This window comes from Silene latifolia, chromosome 3, assembly GCF_048544455.1.
Source record: "Silene latifolia isolate original U9 population chromosome 3, ASM4854445v1, whole genome shotgun sequence".
NCBI lineage: Eukaryota > Viridiplantae > Streptophyta > Magnoliopsida > Caryophyllales > Caryophyllaceae > Silene > Silene latifolia.
In genome coordinates this window covers 16142903-16159355 of record NC_133528.1, presented here as the reverse complement: position 1 = coordinate 16159355, position 16453 = coordinate 16142903, and the positions used below count along the sequence as shown (strand labels likewise).

At 36.4% G+C, this 16453-nt stretch overlaps 2 protein-coding genes across 2 annotated transcripts; both read left to right on the top strand.

The window, feature by feature from the left end:
- Positions 1-3658: 3658 nt before the first annotated feature.
- Positions 3659-4672, top strand: LOC141645961 (ribosome-inactivating protein saporin-7-like). Its single transcript, XM_074454102.1, has one exon. It carries the CDS (start codon positions 3659-3661, stop codon positions 4526-4528), a length of 870 nt encoding a protein of 289 aa, XP_074310203.1. The 3' UTR covers positions 4529-4672.
- A 2472-nt stretch (positions 4673-7144) lies between these two features.
- LOC141648740 (uncharacterized) lies at positions 7145-15294 on the top strand. The gene is made up of 5 exons (XM_074457459.1): positions 7145-7783; positions 10168-11160; positions 13193-13546; positions 13688-13878; positions 15156-15294. Exons 1-5 carry the CDS (start codon positions 7145-7147, stop codon positions 15292-15294), a joined length of 2316 nt encoding a protein of 771 aa, XP_074313560.1.
- Positions 15295-16453: the final 1159 nt, after the last annotated feature.

The following is a 16453-nucleotide window of genomic DNA, read 5'->3' as shown; positions in this document are numbered from 1 at the left end:
TTTTATTATTCAACGATGAGTAGCAGAGCCGCCATGGCACGAGGGAGGCTGCGAAATACTCGAAAGAGATCATTCATAGCTGGACTCGAAAGAGATGAATGGGCCCACTTATTGTAACCTCCTAGCCCATATAAAAAGCCCATTTTTAGAAGTCTACCATGCACCAATTCTTATATCCTACATCCATAGGTAGGATACTACATACTCCCTCCAACCCCTCACTCTCCACTCATCCTCAACTTCCCCCTTTTTTTTTTCTTACTAGTTTTATACCCGTACAAAAAATGTACGGGATAATAACAGGCGCTATCATTAGATACATGAGCATATAATTGAGCGTGATTAAGTGTTTAATACCGTAACAATATAAATAGGCATATTTGGAGATTCGAATATTTGATAAATATTAGATTTGAATATCAGATAATATACAACCGTATTTTATTATAATTATATTAAAGGTATTTGACATATTACACCCGTTGAAAGTATGTAAATTGCGACATTTTATGTAATTTTTGACATTTTAACTTATGTTTTAACATAGGTAATTGAAATAGGAATATGAAATAGAAATAAGTATTGGGTTGAGAAGAGATGGTAATTAAATACGTAGAAGAAACATGGGGGGACCCACATGTAAAAATTAATCAACCAATGAGAAGTCTTTAAAAAACTTAGCTTTTATACTACTCCCTCATATTCTAGATAAGTGTCCCATTGTGAATATGGCACAAGAATTAAGAAAATGAGTTTAGACCACACAAAACGGACCATGGGACAGTTATGTGAATAGACGGAAATGAAACTGAATTTGGACCACACAACACTTACCAAAAATGGACAATGGGACATTATTGTGAATAGACGAAAATGGACAATGAGACTGTTATTTAGAATAGGAGGGAGTATGTAGATTTTCTTTTTTTGCTTTTTTTTTCCTCATAAAATTTTAAAACAAAAAATTAACTTCCACTTTTAAGAAAAAGCTACCACGGTCATATTCAATTTAAGTTTTATGTAGCGTTACATTCACGATAAGACACTATTATATTCATTTTAAGTTTGGTGAATATGACAATATTGTTTAATGAATATGTGCGTTAAAGTGCGATATTCACAATAGAACACTATCATATTCACTTTCAGTTTTGTGAATATGACGGTATAGTTTGATGAATATGTATAATGTGGTGTGATATTCATCCCATAGTTCTATTATATTCAATTACACTTGAGTGAATATGACATTTATAGTTTAGTGAATATGACTTTATTGGTTCAAATATATTGAACAATAATCATGAACGTTTAATTTCATACCAAAATCGCATAATACAAAATAATTAAAGGAAAAAAATTATGTAATATAATATGAATATGTCAATTACGTTATGTGAATATGTGAGAAAAAATAAAATAAATAACAAAACATATTAAATATGATCTCTATTTGTAGAGGAATAAAAATTATGAATAATAATATATTTTTTATTATTTTCTAATTTATTAAATTTATGATTTATTTATTTATTATAAGAAAAAAATTAAGAAAAGGGAGTACCATGCACCATACTCCTGGGTGCATGGTATAATTTAGCACCATGCACAAATAACATCTCCTCTTAAAGCTTATATTCCGTCTAATTAAGTTCCAAACTTCCAATATACGACTGGAGTTACTAGGTACGTTAGTTTATGAAGTACTTTGATTTTTTTTTCTTTATTTAAGAAAACTTATTAAGTACTTAGATTATTTGCTTCATTTTGAGCTTGAAAAAATTAAGCTCGATATCAAATTCGTGTGTTTAAACCCGAGCTTGAGCTGAATACGCGTTAAACTTAAGCTTATATATAATTGTTGATCAAATTCCTCTTTTATTTACTTTGGCATAATTATGATACATATTTATAAAATAAGAACAAAATATTATTTAATCACATGTATAAGCTGCTCGCGAGCTTTTCGAGCAGAGCCAACATCAAGTCGGCTTAACTCATCAAGCTCTCAACTCGACCTTTGACCAATGTTTGACATAGCTGAACTCGAGCTGCTCGATCGACACCTATCTCGTCTCATTATCGTCTTTAGGACGGAAGGAGTATTTTTTATAACATTATAGTAAAAGTAATCTTTATTTTTATTCTTGTAAATGAAATTGTTGTATTATTTTAGTCGTGAGTCAAAATTCATGTTTCATTAGGCAGTGAATTAAATTGAAGATAAGCTAGCGGTACAATATGGTCATGAGTTTATGACTCATGAGTATCACAAGTGGTGTCTTAATATGGGCTCTTGTATGATTAATATGGAAAAGTGATGCTAAATTTCGTCTCACCTAAAAATGGAAACAAAGTTTGGATTTGGACGGTGGTTGGGACGTCTAAACTGGACTCGTGTTCTATAGTAAACGTACGTTAGACTTTTAGTTATCATATTTCATATCCGGTACCTGGCCGACAATAAGTCAATAATTCTCTACTTATAATTTATTAGGAATTTTCCAACTCAAATTATTTCAGCTATAAATTAAGCTTAAACATGTTAGGTAATTATTCTCAAGTATAGGGCTTAACATCTTTGCTGATTCTATAGTCTATACAAATGTCGCTCTACCTTATATAATTCTTATTTGTGATTATTTGTACAAAAATATATTCTATCAAAGTACTTTACACTATCATTTATTTTAGGGTTTTTTAATAATGGCTATTACGTATAATTCAGATTTTATCAACTACTACTAAAGTAATATTCTTTAAAAACTGCTACAAATATTGTTGGTTCGGATTAAAACTAACTACCACATGATCACGAACTTTCTATTTGCACATGAGAAGACAAGAATACCCCTATTTTACACTCCCCTCGTTCATACCATTCATTTACCCAAACATATCCCCTATTTTACATAATTTTTTTAACTTCACCCATCATTCAACCTAAACCTAAATTACTTCCCAATTAAATGGGAGATTCTAAAAATCATCTCAGTCTTAAAATTTCTTCTCCAAATTGAATCCCAGATTAGGGTTTATAATCTAATTCCCCAATGAGTTTAAATCCCAAATACGTTTTTATTTCTTCCCATTTTGCATTTGCTACAACAATTAAAACAATTAAAAAGGGGATAGGTTTTGATACAACAATTGCTACAACACTTAAAAAACAAATAAGATAGAAAAACTAGCTATTAAATCCAAACACCACATTTACATTATGGAATTTAAAGTTGACCATAAATTGAAAAAGAAGATAGAAAACTATAATAGTACACTAATATGTTGACATTTATATAAAATGCGATCCTTTTTACTCTCTTCACACACCTATTTTTACCCCATTTGTTTTATTGCGGTTTCCAAGACATCACTTTGACCGTATTTTTCGACGTCTATATGCCGCTTTTCTTTCTTAATTTTTTTTTTTGAGAAAGATGTTATGAAAATAAATTTAAAGGTTTTTGTTTTATAATCTAATAATTTTTATTCACCTACTTATTTACGGTCAAAGTTTAAAGCAAATGAGGGTGAAAATAGGTGTGTGAAGGGAGTTTGTGATGTTTTATATGTAGAGTTGGATGATTGTAGTGCAAGTGAACTTTCAACTGATTATGCACAATGCTAAGACCGTTTTGTAACAGGTACACACAAAAAAATGAAATCTTGGCTAATCGTCATAATAACATGGACTATCCTTCAATCATCGGCTTTGATAGCAAATGCATTTGCATTGGACCTCGAAATTCCCACCAAAGCTAAATACTCGACTTTTCTCACTAGTATTCGAAACAACGTGAGGAACCTGAGTCTCAACTACGGTGCGACCGGTATACCTGTAATAGAAGCACCCACAAACACATATCTTAGAATCAATCTCACACTTTCTGCAGGAACTGTATCCCTTGGACTTAAACGTAGCGACTTGTATGTGGTTGCGCTACTGACTAAGAACGATAAAAATGTATTTCAGGCATATTACTTTAAAGGCCAAATTACTTCGGCTCAATTAGACAACCTTTTCGGAGAGGCAAAGGGTGAAAAAAATCAGAAAGTAATAACAGAGTACGCGGAAAATTATGCCTCACTTGAAAAGGCGGCAGGCAAAACAACTAGAAAACAAGCTGGGTTAGGGATTGGAAAACTTACTACTTACCTTAATGAGGTAAATGGGAAGGCGCGTAGCATACCAGCTGAAGCTAAGTTTATGATGGTTGCTATTCAAATGGTATCTGAGGCAGCGCGATTCAAGTATATCGAGCAGATGGTACTGAATAATTTTCCAAAAGGGTTTAATCCTGATGATAAGGTTCTTATATTGGAGAGGAACTGGGACAGGATTTCCGAAGCAATTAAAGGTTCTAAGAATGGAGTGTTCTCGCCATCGCTTGTGTTCAAGTCTCCAGAGGTAACAACCTCTTGGACAGTGAGCAAAGCGACAGAACTGAATATGGGACTCCTCAAGTATCTCGGAAATGCTCTTTTGGGGTCGTTTTCATCTTCAGAGGATAATTATGCTGAAGTTTGATGAATGCATGCTTCTTGTTGGATTATGGATTTTCTTTTGTTCTACACACTTGATGATCTTTGTTAAATGTTTTATTTGTGCCATGAATCTGTTAGTAGCCCCTCTAGACCAGGACGACTATCACAGGGGTCTCGCTTCTGGCTTGTGGTCATGGCTAAAACACCGTTAATGAATCACGTAATTCTGTGTGTTACTTTCTTTGCGTTTTTGTTTATCTTTTATCGCTTCTGTCATAACATCATGGGTCATTGTACTTTTTTATGTATATATATGGTAGTATGTGGTTTGAATAACGTTATCCTTTGTGAAATAAAGAGGCTTATCATGTTGCGTTAATTAGTTTATCATCCCATTAACAATACTCTATCTACGGAGTACAATGCATGCTTTTTTTATTTTGTTTTTGTTTTCACAAAAATATGAAGAAAGTGATTAGATATTGAGTTCTTAATTAAGCAAATTCTCATACAAATATTTCAGAATTTTAGAAGCATAGTTTCTAGGGCTCATATATAACACGTACACCACAACTTAGTTTGAAGAGTAAATTAATAATTACCCTCTTTTATATACCACTTTTTTAAAAAACTCCGTTTTATAAATTTTTTATTAAATTACTCTCATCAAATGTTCTTAGGTTAAAAATTGCACCCATTTTCGAATTCCGGTGGCATATTCCATCAAAATTCAATTTCTATTTTAAAACCTAAAATTATGACGAAAATGTCCTTCTTTACTCTATCATATACTTCATGTCTTCTCTTCCTTCTCCTTATATTTTCACTTCATTCAGAAGAAGTAAAATGCTATCTTAAATTTCATTCACCCCTCTTCTTAAATTACGACCTGTAAAATGCTATATCTTCTAACTTGTAATCCCCAACGTCAATGATTCCTAATGATTTGGGACGATAAAGAGCTGCTGTTTGATGAAGACTATTACATTCCGATATTTGGGGCGCAGGTAATTTGCGTTTTAAACCTAGAAATTAGGGTTTCAAACCCAGAAATTTGGGTTAAAAACACATAAATTGGGGTTTTAAACCCAGATTTGGGAGTTTCAAACCCATAAATTAGGATTTCTGATGAATTTAATGAATTGTAGGAAGTAGAAGACATCAGAGAATTGTAGGAAGATCTTCATGTTTAATTTTTATTAATTGTATTGTTGAGAAAGTACAATGCATATACGACTCATTTAGTCGTAGTTATTTGGAGCGAATTAGTATGGTTTTGATGGTTTGAAGTAGTATTATGGAGCTTAATTGCAGGTTATTTGTTAGTGAACTTTGGTTCGCTATTGGGCCGGTTTTACAAGTTTAAAACGGAGTCCAAGTCCGAGGAGATATGGGCCCGGATACCTATGGAGATACCTGAGACGTGTGCGCTTAAGGTGCGCTAATTGAGCGCGCATAAATCAAAAGAAAAGGGATGCGGCAGTAGCTATTACGTGACCTGTGTTCAACCTGCATTCGAGCTGTGCGCGACCTGTGCGCGTGCCTTCTGTTTCAGCGTCCCATGTTTTGTTTCTTTATTTGACTCGGTTTGTTCCGATGAATTTTATTATTATTATTATTATTATTATTATTATTTTTAGTACTTTATTTCCTACTTTAATTATTTACCTTATTACTATATAATTTGGGAGGGCATCTTTAGAAAAATACTTACACAACTTTGAGAGAAAAGAAAACCCTATTATTGTTATTTGTAGACGATGTGTAACTAATCTTTCTTCTTGGATTCAAGCAATTGAAGCGCTCTTAATATGATTGTGAGTTTGAATGTTTTAATTTCTTGTCTTGATTATTGCGAATTGCTTAGTTATTAATTTTATGAATGTTGATTGATTATTGCTAGGTGTACAACTAGTGATTGATTTCGTCATTCTATTGTTAGTATTGTTAATTGAATAGGATTTATTGATTAACTCTATGCTAGTAACAACTAGGAATTAATATTGAACGGGATACGTTGATATTAGTACTTAGAAGCGATTCACATAAATATCTAAAGTGCAACTGGATTGTATGCATTATTTATTCTCTATCGAGTTCTCTGTTTTATATTTCTGCTGTTGAATTAAATCTTGAACTGGATTGTTAAGGTTGTTTAACAGTTAGGGTTGATTAAGAACGGGATTCGTTTTAATTAACTATTCGTAAGGAGAATTGGAATTTGTCATTCACGATAGAGTAATCAAGATTAGTAATTGAAACCGTCTTACAGTGATCAATTGTTATTGAGTGTGGATATATGCTTGGCTCTAAGACCCTTTTAAATCATTTGATACACCAAAAGTCATTAGTTTGATTACTCAATTTGCGTTAGCTATTAATCTTAGTTTATTAGACAATCAACTCAAATCCCCCCTCCCCCCTCTTGTTACTACGATCTTTAATTACATTAAAGATCGACTTTTCCTACATTATAATTTGTATAAATTGTTAATCTGATTCCCTTGGGTTCGACCCTTATTTCCGCTTTACTACTGTTTAGTATTTGGATTTAAGTGATATAAATTGTTAATTTGAGGCATACGACTTTAGCCTGTCAAATTTTGGTGCCGTTGCCGGGGAATTGGCATTAATTATTTTTGTGTTTTAGTGTAGGTTTATGCATAATACTCGTATTTCTAACCTGAATCTCGAGCCTTTCGATCCAGAGATTGACTATACTCTTTTCAGGTTACGAAAGAACAAACGAGGTGCAATAGTGGCTGTTCCCGAAGGCAGTGAGTTCGACGATCTACATTCAGACTCTGAATATTCTGAAATTTCTGAACAACCCGAACCTTTGAATATGGCTAGAGAGACCCGCACTCTAAGGGAGCTCACAGCTCTAAATCTTAACGTTCAACCATTGTGCATCACTTTTCCAGCATTGGATGATGGAGTTACTTTTGAACTGAAATCTGGTTTGATACATCAATTACCAAGTTTGAGTGGTATGAGCATTGAGGATCCGAATAAGCATCTTTCAGACTTTCATATTGTGTGCACTGGTATGAAGCCACCTGCTATTACTGACGAGCAGTTGAAATTGAGAGCATTTCCTTTCACCTTGAAGGACAATGCGAGAGACTGGTTAAACTATCTCCCACCGGGAAGTATCACTACTTGGGTAGGTATTTCTCAGCTGAAAAGAGCCATCAGTAATGTTAAACAGCAAGACGGGAAAACTATGTATGAGTATCTTGAGAAATTTAAGAAGCTCTGTGCTAGTTGCCCTTACCATAGTTACTCTGATCAGGATGTAGATACCTCATTCCTGCACCTCCCGCAAACCACCCGGTGATGATTGGGCCGCATGTTTGGTACGTGGAACGATTTGTGACAGTTCGTAAGTTTGTCGTCAAGTGATCGCTCAAACACTTGTGTCTACCTCTTAATTGTCATCTACGTGCCGATACGGTCGTTTTGGCAGTAATTAGAGTACATTTGGAGTCCGGGTCATAAAACCGTCTTCATTTTCTAAACCGAGTCAGAATGTTCTGGAATGTTCCGGATATTTCTATTCCATATTTTATAAATCTTTTAATCTTTGTCAAACAATTTCCCGTAATATTCACACAAAATATTAAGGAAAATAAGATAAATACGTTATTCCATAACCTAAACATGGAAATCTTTCTTTCGCAGGAGGAAACCACTTGGGAAAGGACGCAGCAGGTGCTGCGCCTCTTCCAAGTGACGCAGTGCCTGCTGCGCCTCTTCCCAAGTCCTTTTCTGCGTATTTTTCGCATCTTTTCATATCTTTTCGAGATTCACTTCCAAAGTTTCTCCGAAAACCCTACTTCCCTCCGTGTGATTAGTATAAATAGAGACCTTCGGTCTCACATATTTCTCACGCGAGTGTCCGCCCTTCTCTTCTCCCTTTGCATTCTAGACCACGTTCTTACTTTTTGGCGTCTACGTGCTTGAATATTCGACCACGTAGGCTCGGATCTTTCTGAGTACCAGCCTCGTTTTGCATGACTGACCAATTTGACCAACTCCACCATAATCAACTTAATCAATCTGTTTAATTTCCTCTTACGAGGGCACTTTCGTCTACATTCGAGTCGAGCATGACTAAACGTATACTTAGTTCATCTCGTTTCGTCAAACATGTAAGTCTGAGGGTGTATAATCCCTATTTTATTCTTATTTATTTATTGTAATCATATTGTAAGGTTTATGTCGAAAATACAATTAAAACCGATTTCTAAAACCCTTTGTTAAAACCCTTTTTCCGGATTATCAGGAGACAACCATCAAGAAAGGACGCAGCAACTGCTGCGCCTCTTCGAAGGGACGCAACACCTGCTGCGCCTCTTCGTGAGGCTGCCGCAGTTCCTGCTTCCTTTCTTCTTCCTTCGTCTTTTGTTATCTGTTCGTTTTCATTTTCTTTGTTTGTTCATTGTTTCATCGACACAATAATTTGATCGTGATAATTCTAACATGTAATATATTATTCATCATCATTAGTATTTAATTCATTAAATCCCTACTTAAATCCCAAGTAATTCATATTTGCGGGTTTTCGTCATTAAAATCAAATTCGGGTTTTAGAGGTTCGATTCATCCATATTGAGTCTCTGGAATTCGTCATTGATATATTTTTCATCGGTTATTTATCGTCACCATCGTTCGTTCGTCTTTAATAACTTGTTTAACCTAATTAATTTGTTTAATTTGTAATTAATCCTTGTTAATCTAATAATTAATTCATCCGAATCGGTTTCATCCATGTTTATTGCTTTCATGACCTCATTCACATGTAAATAACCTGCTAATCACTTTCATCTGAGTCAAATAGTATAATCAATCATTAAATTCACCAACGAACATTAACGACTTGCAATTCCGGCTTCACAGCCAGAACTGAGCCAAGGAACAGACGCAGCAACTGCTGCGCCTCTTCCAAGGGACGCAGCTCTGCTGCGCCTGTTCGTAGTTGATTTCTGCCTCTGAACTCCGTTGTTGCCTTGACCTAGTTTATTAATTACGTATTTAATTAACTATTATTCGTATTATCACCTTAATTCTTGTTTGTTAATTTATTTATTTATTCTTTCTCAATTATCCGTTTTGAAAGTATTTTCGACATAAATCGTTAATCCAATGTAATTATTGTATTTTTCTTTATTGTAATTTCATTATTGTATTTCTTGTATCACTTGTATGCCTTCACATGTAATTGAACTTAAATCCCGACTTTGACATTAATTGTATGATTAAATTACTTGTTCACCGACTTAGTTAATTCTCACATGCTAGGATCAATTTATTGGATGTTGCATTGCATGCATATAACCGACAACATATCAAGTATAGATGATTTTCCCTAATCATTAGTAGAGGCCGCTATCGAGGCGGGCAGGATTAGGTGTTCGATCAAAAGAGCTTCCTAATACGTACCCTCACCCCTTACTCCAGATCTCTGTGAACATCCGTGTTCATTGGCATCCACGAGAGTCATTCTAGACATAGAATGCTAAGGGTAACGAGTTCTTGGTGTTCATGTCACTACTTTGTGTCTTGACATGGCACGAGGTATTCGAACGGTTTCCAATTTTCCACAATAAATTAGTGGCGAATCCACAACTGCAAACGCTTGTTTTCCCAAGCGCCCCCGTGGGACCATTGTCCACACAGGATCTCATTATGTATTTTTGTGGTGGACTGAATCAAGATGACCGTCGCATGATTCACTCTGCTTGTGGAGGAAATATAGCCAACAAAAATCCAGATGAGGCTTGGGAGGTTATTTCAGAGCTAGCTGAGACCTCTAGACAATTTGAGAGGAAACCATCACGAAGAGGAGTAAATGCTATGGGTGTTAATCCTGGTTTAGAGGAAAAGGTTGATAATATTGTTTCCACTCTCCCTGACATGTTATCTGGGAGACAAATGGCTACTGTTTTTGGCATATGCGCTACTGAGGGTCACCCTAATGATTTGTGTCCTTACTTACGAGAAAGTGGCCAAGAAGAGGTGAATGGTGTTTGGGAGAGTACTATAAATACCAGGAAATGGAATCCATATTCCAAGACCTATAATAAAGGATGGAAGGCTCACCCTAACTTTCGTTGGGGAAATTCTCAAGCCGGTCCATCGTCTGGCCCTCCTAGAGGTCAGTTTCTCCAAAGACCACAAGGACAACAATTTAATCAACAAGTGCCTCAACAAGCAGCTGAGCAAGCACCACCGAGCTCATCAATGTCCACGGAGTATATGATTCGGGCTCTTACTCTCAGTGTTACTCAAGATAGAGCAGATAATAAGCAAAATTTTAAGAGTCTTGAAAATCAGGTTAGTAAGCTGGCTACTGCAATTAATCGGTTGGAGGCTAGAGATTCTAATGCACTACCATTTCAAACGGTGGTGAATCCCAGGGAGAATGTGAGTGACATATCATTAAGGAATGGTAGGCAATTGGTCGAGATTGAAAAGCCAAAAGCTAAGCCTAAGGTGGTGACCATTCATGAAAAAGAGGAAGAGATAGTGATCGAGGAAGATGAAAAAGCTTCTAATGTCAAGGAGAAGGAGCAGATTCCCTCTTCTATACCGAAGGAGGAACCGGAGGTACCTTTTCCCGATGCATTGAAGAGAATCCATCACTTTGAGCATGACAAAGACATTTATGAGGTATTTCAAAAGTGCGAGGTAAATATCCCTCTTCTTAATCTTTTAAAGAGTGTTCCTAAATATGCTAAGTTTTTAAAAGAATTATGCACTATTAAGAGGAATAACAAATTGAAAGGGATGAAGAAAGTAAAGGGTAAGGGTTCCAAGGGGGAGATTAGTAGTGAATATGTGTCTGCTTTATTTCAAAAGAAATTACCCCCTAAATGTGGTGACCCTGGTATGTTTTCTATCCCTTGTACCATACACTACTACAAATCCAGGCAACTACAACGCCCCTTTAACAACGAATATTCACGAAAATCACAATAGACGTTGTAGAATGTATGGCGCGAATTTTACTAAAATCAATTACAACGGGTATGGTTATAAAAACCGTTGTTATTCGTTTTAACAACGGGTCACACATGAACAACCGTTGTTAATAATTTGGCGCAAAATTGGCGCAAAGTTAGTGAAAAGTAATCACAACGGTTATTTTTGAAACCCGTTGTTAAAACTTATTTAACAACGGGTGTTTTTTATAACCGTTGTTAAAACATATTTCACAACGGTTGTTGTTTAATAACCGTTGTCAATACCTTCCATACTATAAACCACACAAACACAAGTCTGCTGCAACCACAAAACACAAACCTTAATACACAAACACAAACCCAAAGCAGACCAAACACAAACACAAAACACACACTTTCTCATCGTCTCTTTCTCTCTTTCTCATCGTCGCTTTATCTTCTCGCCGTCACTGTTGATTTCATCGTCTCTTTACGTACGTTCTGTAATTATCAGGTTTGTTTCATCGTCATTATTTTATTGTTCTAATTATTTCATTTCAATGTATGTGTTTTTATCGACCATTAGGTTCCGTTCAGCATCTGCTAATTATTTCATTTCCATGTATGTGTTTCTAATTATTTCATTTCCATCTTCTTTGGCGTCCTTCAGTACGGATCGAGCATGTTTTAGCGATTAGGGTTTGGAGAATATATTGAGATAATGGAAATGCATGTTAGTTGAGATAATGCAATGTATTTATACTAATGTGTGGGTTGAGTTGTTTTTTAATTAATATATATGTTAGGAAGTTGTGCCATATATGTTAGGAAGTTGTGCCATAATCGGATCTTGATGATGACTGATAGATCTATGGAGTTGAAAAAATGGAAGCAAATCAAACAAGCATAACTCAACACTTTCAAAATGATCATTTCATTTAATTTTAAACCAAATACATTACAGCAATTATCAGAAATCAAAAGATGTATAATAAGCCGGAACAACCCCGGTTAAGCGTAAAAAGCGCTTCTCAACCTGCCACCAATCACGCCACTCTGGTATACCGCTAACTTCCGGGTCATTGGCTTCATATTTTGCAATAACAGATTGAATATATGCAAGGACATGACTTGCATGTGGAGATAAGGTTGGAAGAGTACAACTCAACATATCTCTCGCATGCACCAAGTTGCGAGTAAATGGGCCGAGCGACGAGGGTATGAAGATGATGATGATGATGATGATGAGGCTTTGTTGACAAGCCGGACTGCTTCACGCCTCTTAATCCAATAATTCCGTTGATGTTCAAGGGATGCTTTGATTAATGGGTGTTGATCGGCGGGAAGCCCGGCGAGAACCTTCCCATCATCTTCAATCGTTTGTGTAAGCCATTCTTTGTTGTTGATAAAATTAGGGTTCATTGCCATGTTGTTTCAATTAATGAATGTTAGTAAAGGATGCTTTAATATGTTAGTAAAGGATGCTTTAATATTTATAGCTAGGAGTAATATTTAATTTTTTTTTTTTTATTTTTTAAGAACAAACAACAACGGTTATTTACAAACAACCCGTTGTTATAACTTTCCCCCCCCAAAATTGAGTCACACTTTCCACAACGGGTTTTTATACTTAAAACCGTTGTTAATATTTTTCACAACGGTTTCCTTAAGAAAACCAACCGTTGTTAAAACCTTTTACAACGGACGCTTTAACAACGTCCGCTTTTTTATATAACAACGGTTTTTGACCGTTGTTATAGGTTGTATCTGTAGTAGTGATAGGAGACCTTAAGTTTGAGAAGGCCATGTTAGATTTAGGGGCGTCTATTAATGTCATCCCTTTTGCTATTTATGAGACTCTGAAACTTGGACCTTTAAAAGACACTAGTGTTGTAGTTCAGTTGGCTGATAGGTCTAGTGTCTATCCTAAGGGGATTGTGGAGAATGTCATGGTAGGGGTTGGTAAGTTGGCCTTTCCGGCTGACTTTTATGTTATGGATATGAAAAATGAGGCAGGTGCTATACCAGTTTTATTAGGGAGGCCATTCTTGAGGACCGCGGGGACTAAGATAGATGTCCCTAAAGGTTCTCTTACCATGGAATTTGATGGGACGGTTGTTAAATTTGAAATTAATAAACCATCTTATCGTTCTCCGACAATTCATTCATTGTGTGCCATAGACACTTCTACTAACCATGTGTTACCAAAGTGCCGGAAATCTCCTATTCCGAGCAATGTGTCTTATGTTTTGTAGGGATCCCCTCATAAGGAACAAAGGTGTGTTATCTTATGGGATTGTCGGGACGATGCAGAGGCATTTAGAGGTAAAAATGAGGCTTGGTTTGATAAGTTAATTCGCCGGAAGGGCTCCGGGAAAGGTTTGCAAACTATCCATATAAAATCTCATCATCATTCTTCCTCTTGCAAACCTGTTGGTAAGTTAAGGTAGTTTACTTCTTCCTATCTTCAGTCAGGTGGTTACCATTCCGGAGATGTCGAGCCAACGACGTTAAACAAAAGCGCTCACGGGAGGCAACCCGGGTTTTGTATCCTTTTTCTTTGTAATATTTCTTTAGTTTTTATAATTAGTTAATTTATTTCGTTTAATTAGTAATTAGAAATTTTATTATGTTTCTTTTTATTACTTGTTTTAATTAATTTTATTTTGACGGTATGTTATATGTACTAGGAACGAAGAATGATATTTCAAGACGGAGGAAAAGAGTCTCGATTTGCGCGTCATAGTGATACACATGTCGTACTAATATGTCGCGCTTACGACAATGATATGAGGCAGCCTTCAGGCTTGATTCACGCGTTCAACGTTCAACATAGGCGCGTCCGACGCGCGTTCGGGATTCGACATCCGTTCACTTGACATGCGCGCGGATCCTACCTGGAGGTTTACAAACTTTATCCCTAATTCTCCTCTTTGCCTCAGATTTTCTAAAATCAATTCATTCAAAATAAAAACTCTCTTAATTCCCGATTTATTCCCTCAATTTGCTGCATAAATTCACGAAAACTTTCTCACAAATCGTGATTGTGTTAATTCCTCCATTGATTTTTCGAAATACAATCCCTTATTGCTACAACTTGTTCGAAAATTTGGGGGTTTATAACCCTAATTTCTGAAACAATTGGGGATTCTTGCTGCAATTTTTCCCAAAACGTGATTGTTCACTCTTATTTTGCTGAGATTTCATCCTTAATTGCTGCAATTTGTGCGAAAATTTGGGGGTTATCTAACCCTAATTCTGGAATTGAAACAAACCCAACAAATTCTTCCCCAATTCGTGTAAGTTCGATCCTTCCTTGCTGAAATTCCGTCCCTATACTGCTGAAATTGGGATAAAAACGTGGGATTTCATACCCTTAATTTATGAACTCGAGAATTGATACCTGAGTTGAAGCGATTTTGAGGACTGAATTGGGTTTGTTGTATCTATTTCGGCGAGTTTCGAGTTCTTCACAATTTTGGTTGGTCTGTAAGTACGCATATCTTCATGATTCTATCTCTCCTTTTGCCTAAATTCTGATTTACCTTCCTTGAGTAGAACACTTATGCGCCCTTCTGCTTAATTTCAATTTATCTGCTTGTCACTATTACTGAACTGAAGGCTGTCGTAATGTTTAGGTGTCGGGGTTTGTCGCGAGTGAGGTAGTGGCTGTCGTGAGTTATTGTGGGAGTGCTGAGTTGTTGAAGTTTTTGTGTGGTGCAGAGGAGTCTTGTGTAGTTATTCTTTGGATAAAGGGAGTGTTGGAGTTGCTGTGGTGTTGTTGAAATTGCCGGTGTTGTGGAGTTGCTGCTGTTTTGTTGTTGTTGTTGTTATTGGTTATTGCTGTGTTGTTGTTAGATGACCCCAAAACGAAAAAAAATCCACCCCGAAAATATGCAAAAACTACCTCAAAAGTTGTCGTAAGTTGTTGGAGTTGTTGTGTTGGGATGTAGCTTGAATGAGAGGCTGACGGGTTGAGTGAACCGAAGAGTGCTGAGGAAGAGGAGGGGGCTGATGATGGTAAGGGTACTAGTGGTGGAGAAGCTATTGATGATGCCTCTTGGCGAGGCTGTGTAGCGATTGAGCTGAGGAATTGAGAGATGAGTGACATGTTCAAGGACATGAATCCGGGGTCTTACAAAAACCCCATGGATTCCATGTATGGAGAGTTGGTAGAGGGGCTCGTGCAAGAGTCCGGCAGACCCGTCGCTTCGGGTCTCCTTCTTTCTAGCTAGTGGTATGCCCATTCCCTTTTCTTTTGTGTTCCCGTACAACATTGGGGACAATGTTGAGTTCAAGCATGGGGAGGGGTATATTCACTATTGTACATATTTTAGTCCGTCACTTGTAATTTAATTTGCTTTATACCAAAAAAAAAAAAAAACAGAAAAAAAAGAAAAAAAAAGAAAAAAAAGAGAAGTACCCGGCTAGGTGAAAACCCGAAATGGCGCCTGGGCAAAAATGGGAAAAGTGGCTGAGGACGGAGTGAAAACCCGAAAGGGCGCTCCGGGTAAAATGAAGAATTGAGATGCGTGCCACGAGTGTAGTGTGAGGAAAATAGCTAGAGTGAAAACCCGCAAGGGCGGGCGCTCTAAGCAAAATGAGAGATTTAGGAAAAAAAATCCATTTCACACTAATTTTTGTGTCCTGTTTTTGGTGTGGCGTCATAAGAAGGTTGCTAAAGAAGGACGGTTGGGTAGGACTAGTGGCTAAGGTGAGAAGAATCGCTGTGCTTCGTTGTTGTTGTTTGCACTTTCTTTATGCGGTTGTTGGTTTTGTGCTAGTGAGTGGAGTAGAGGTGTCTAGGATTATACACATGGCTAGTTGGTTTTTATTGTGAGCGTTGTGAATTTTTGGTTAGGATGGAGCGATAAGGGGCGTAGCATTGTTTTCTATTGCTGTATTGTGGTGACTACGATCACTAATTATTGTTACTTTGCTCTTTTGTATTTTGAGGATGTGGGTGTGTTACTCTTTGCTAGGCGGTGGAAATGATTACACTTTTGAGGGTGTTTTGGAGG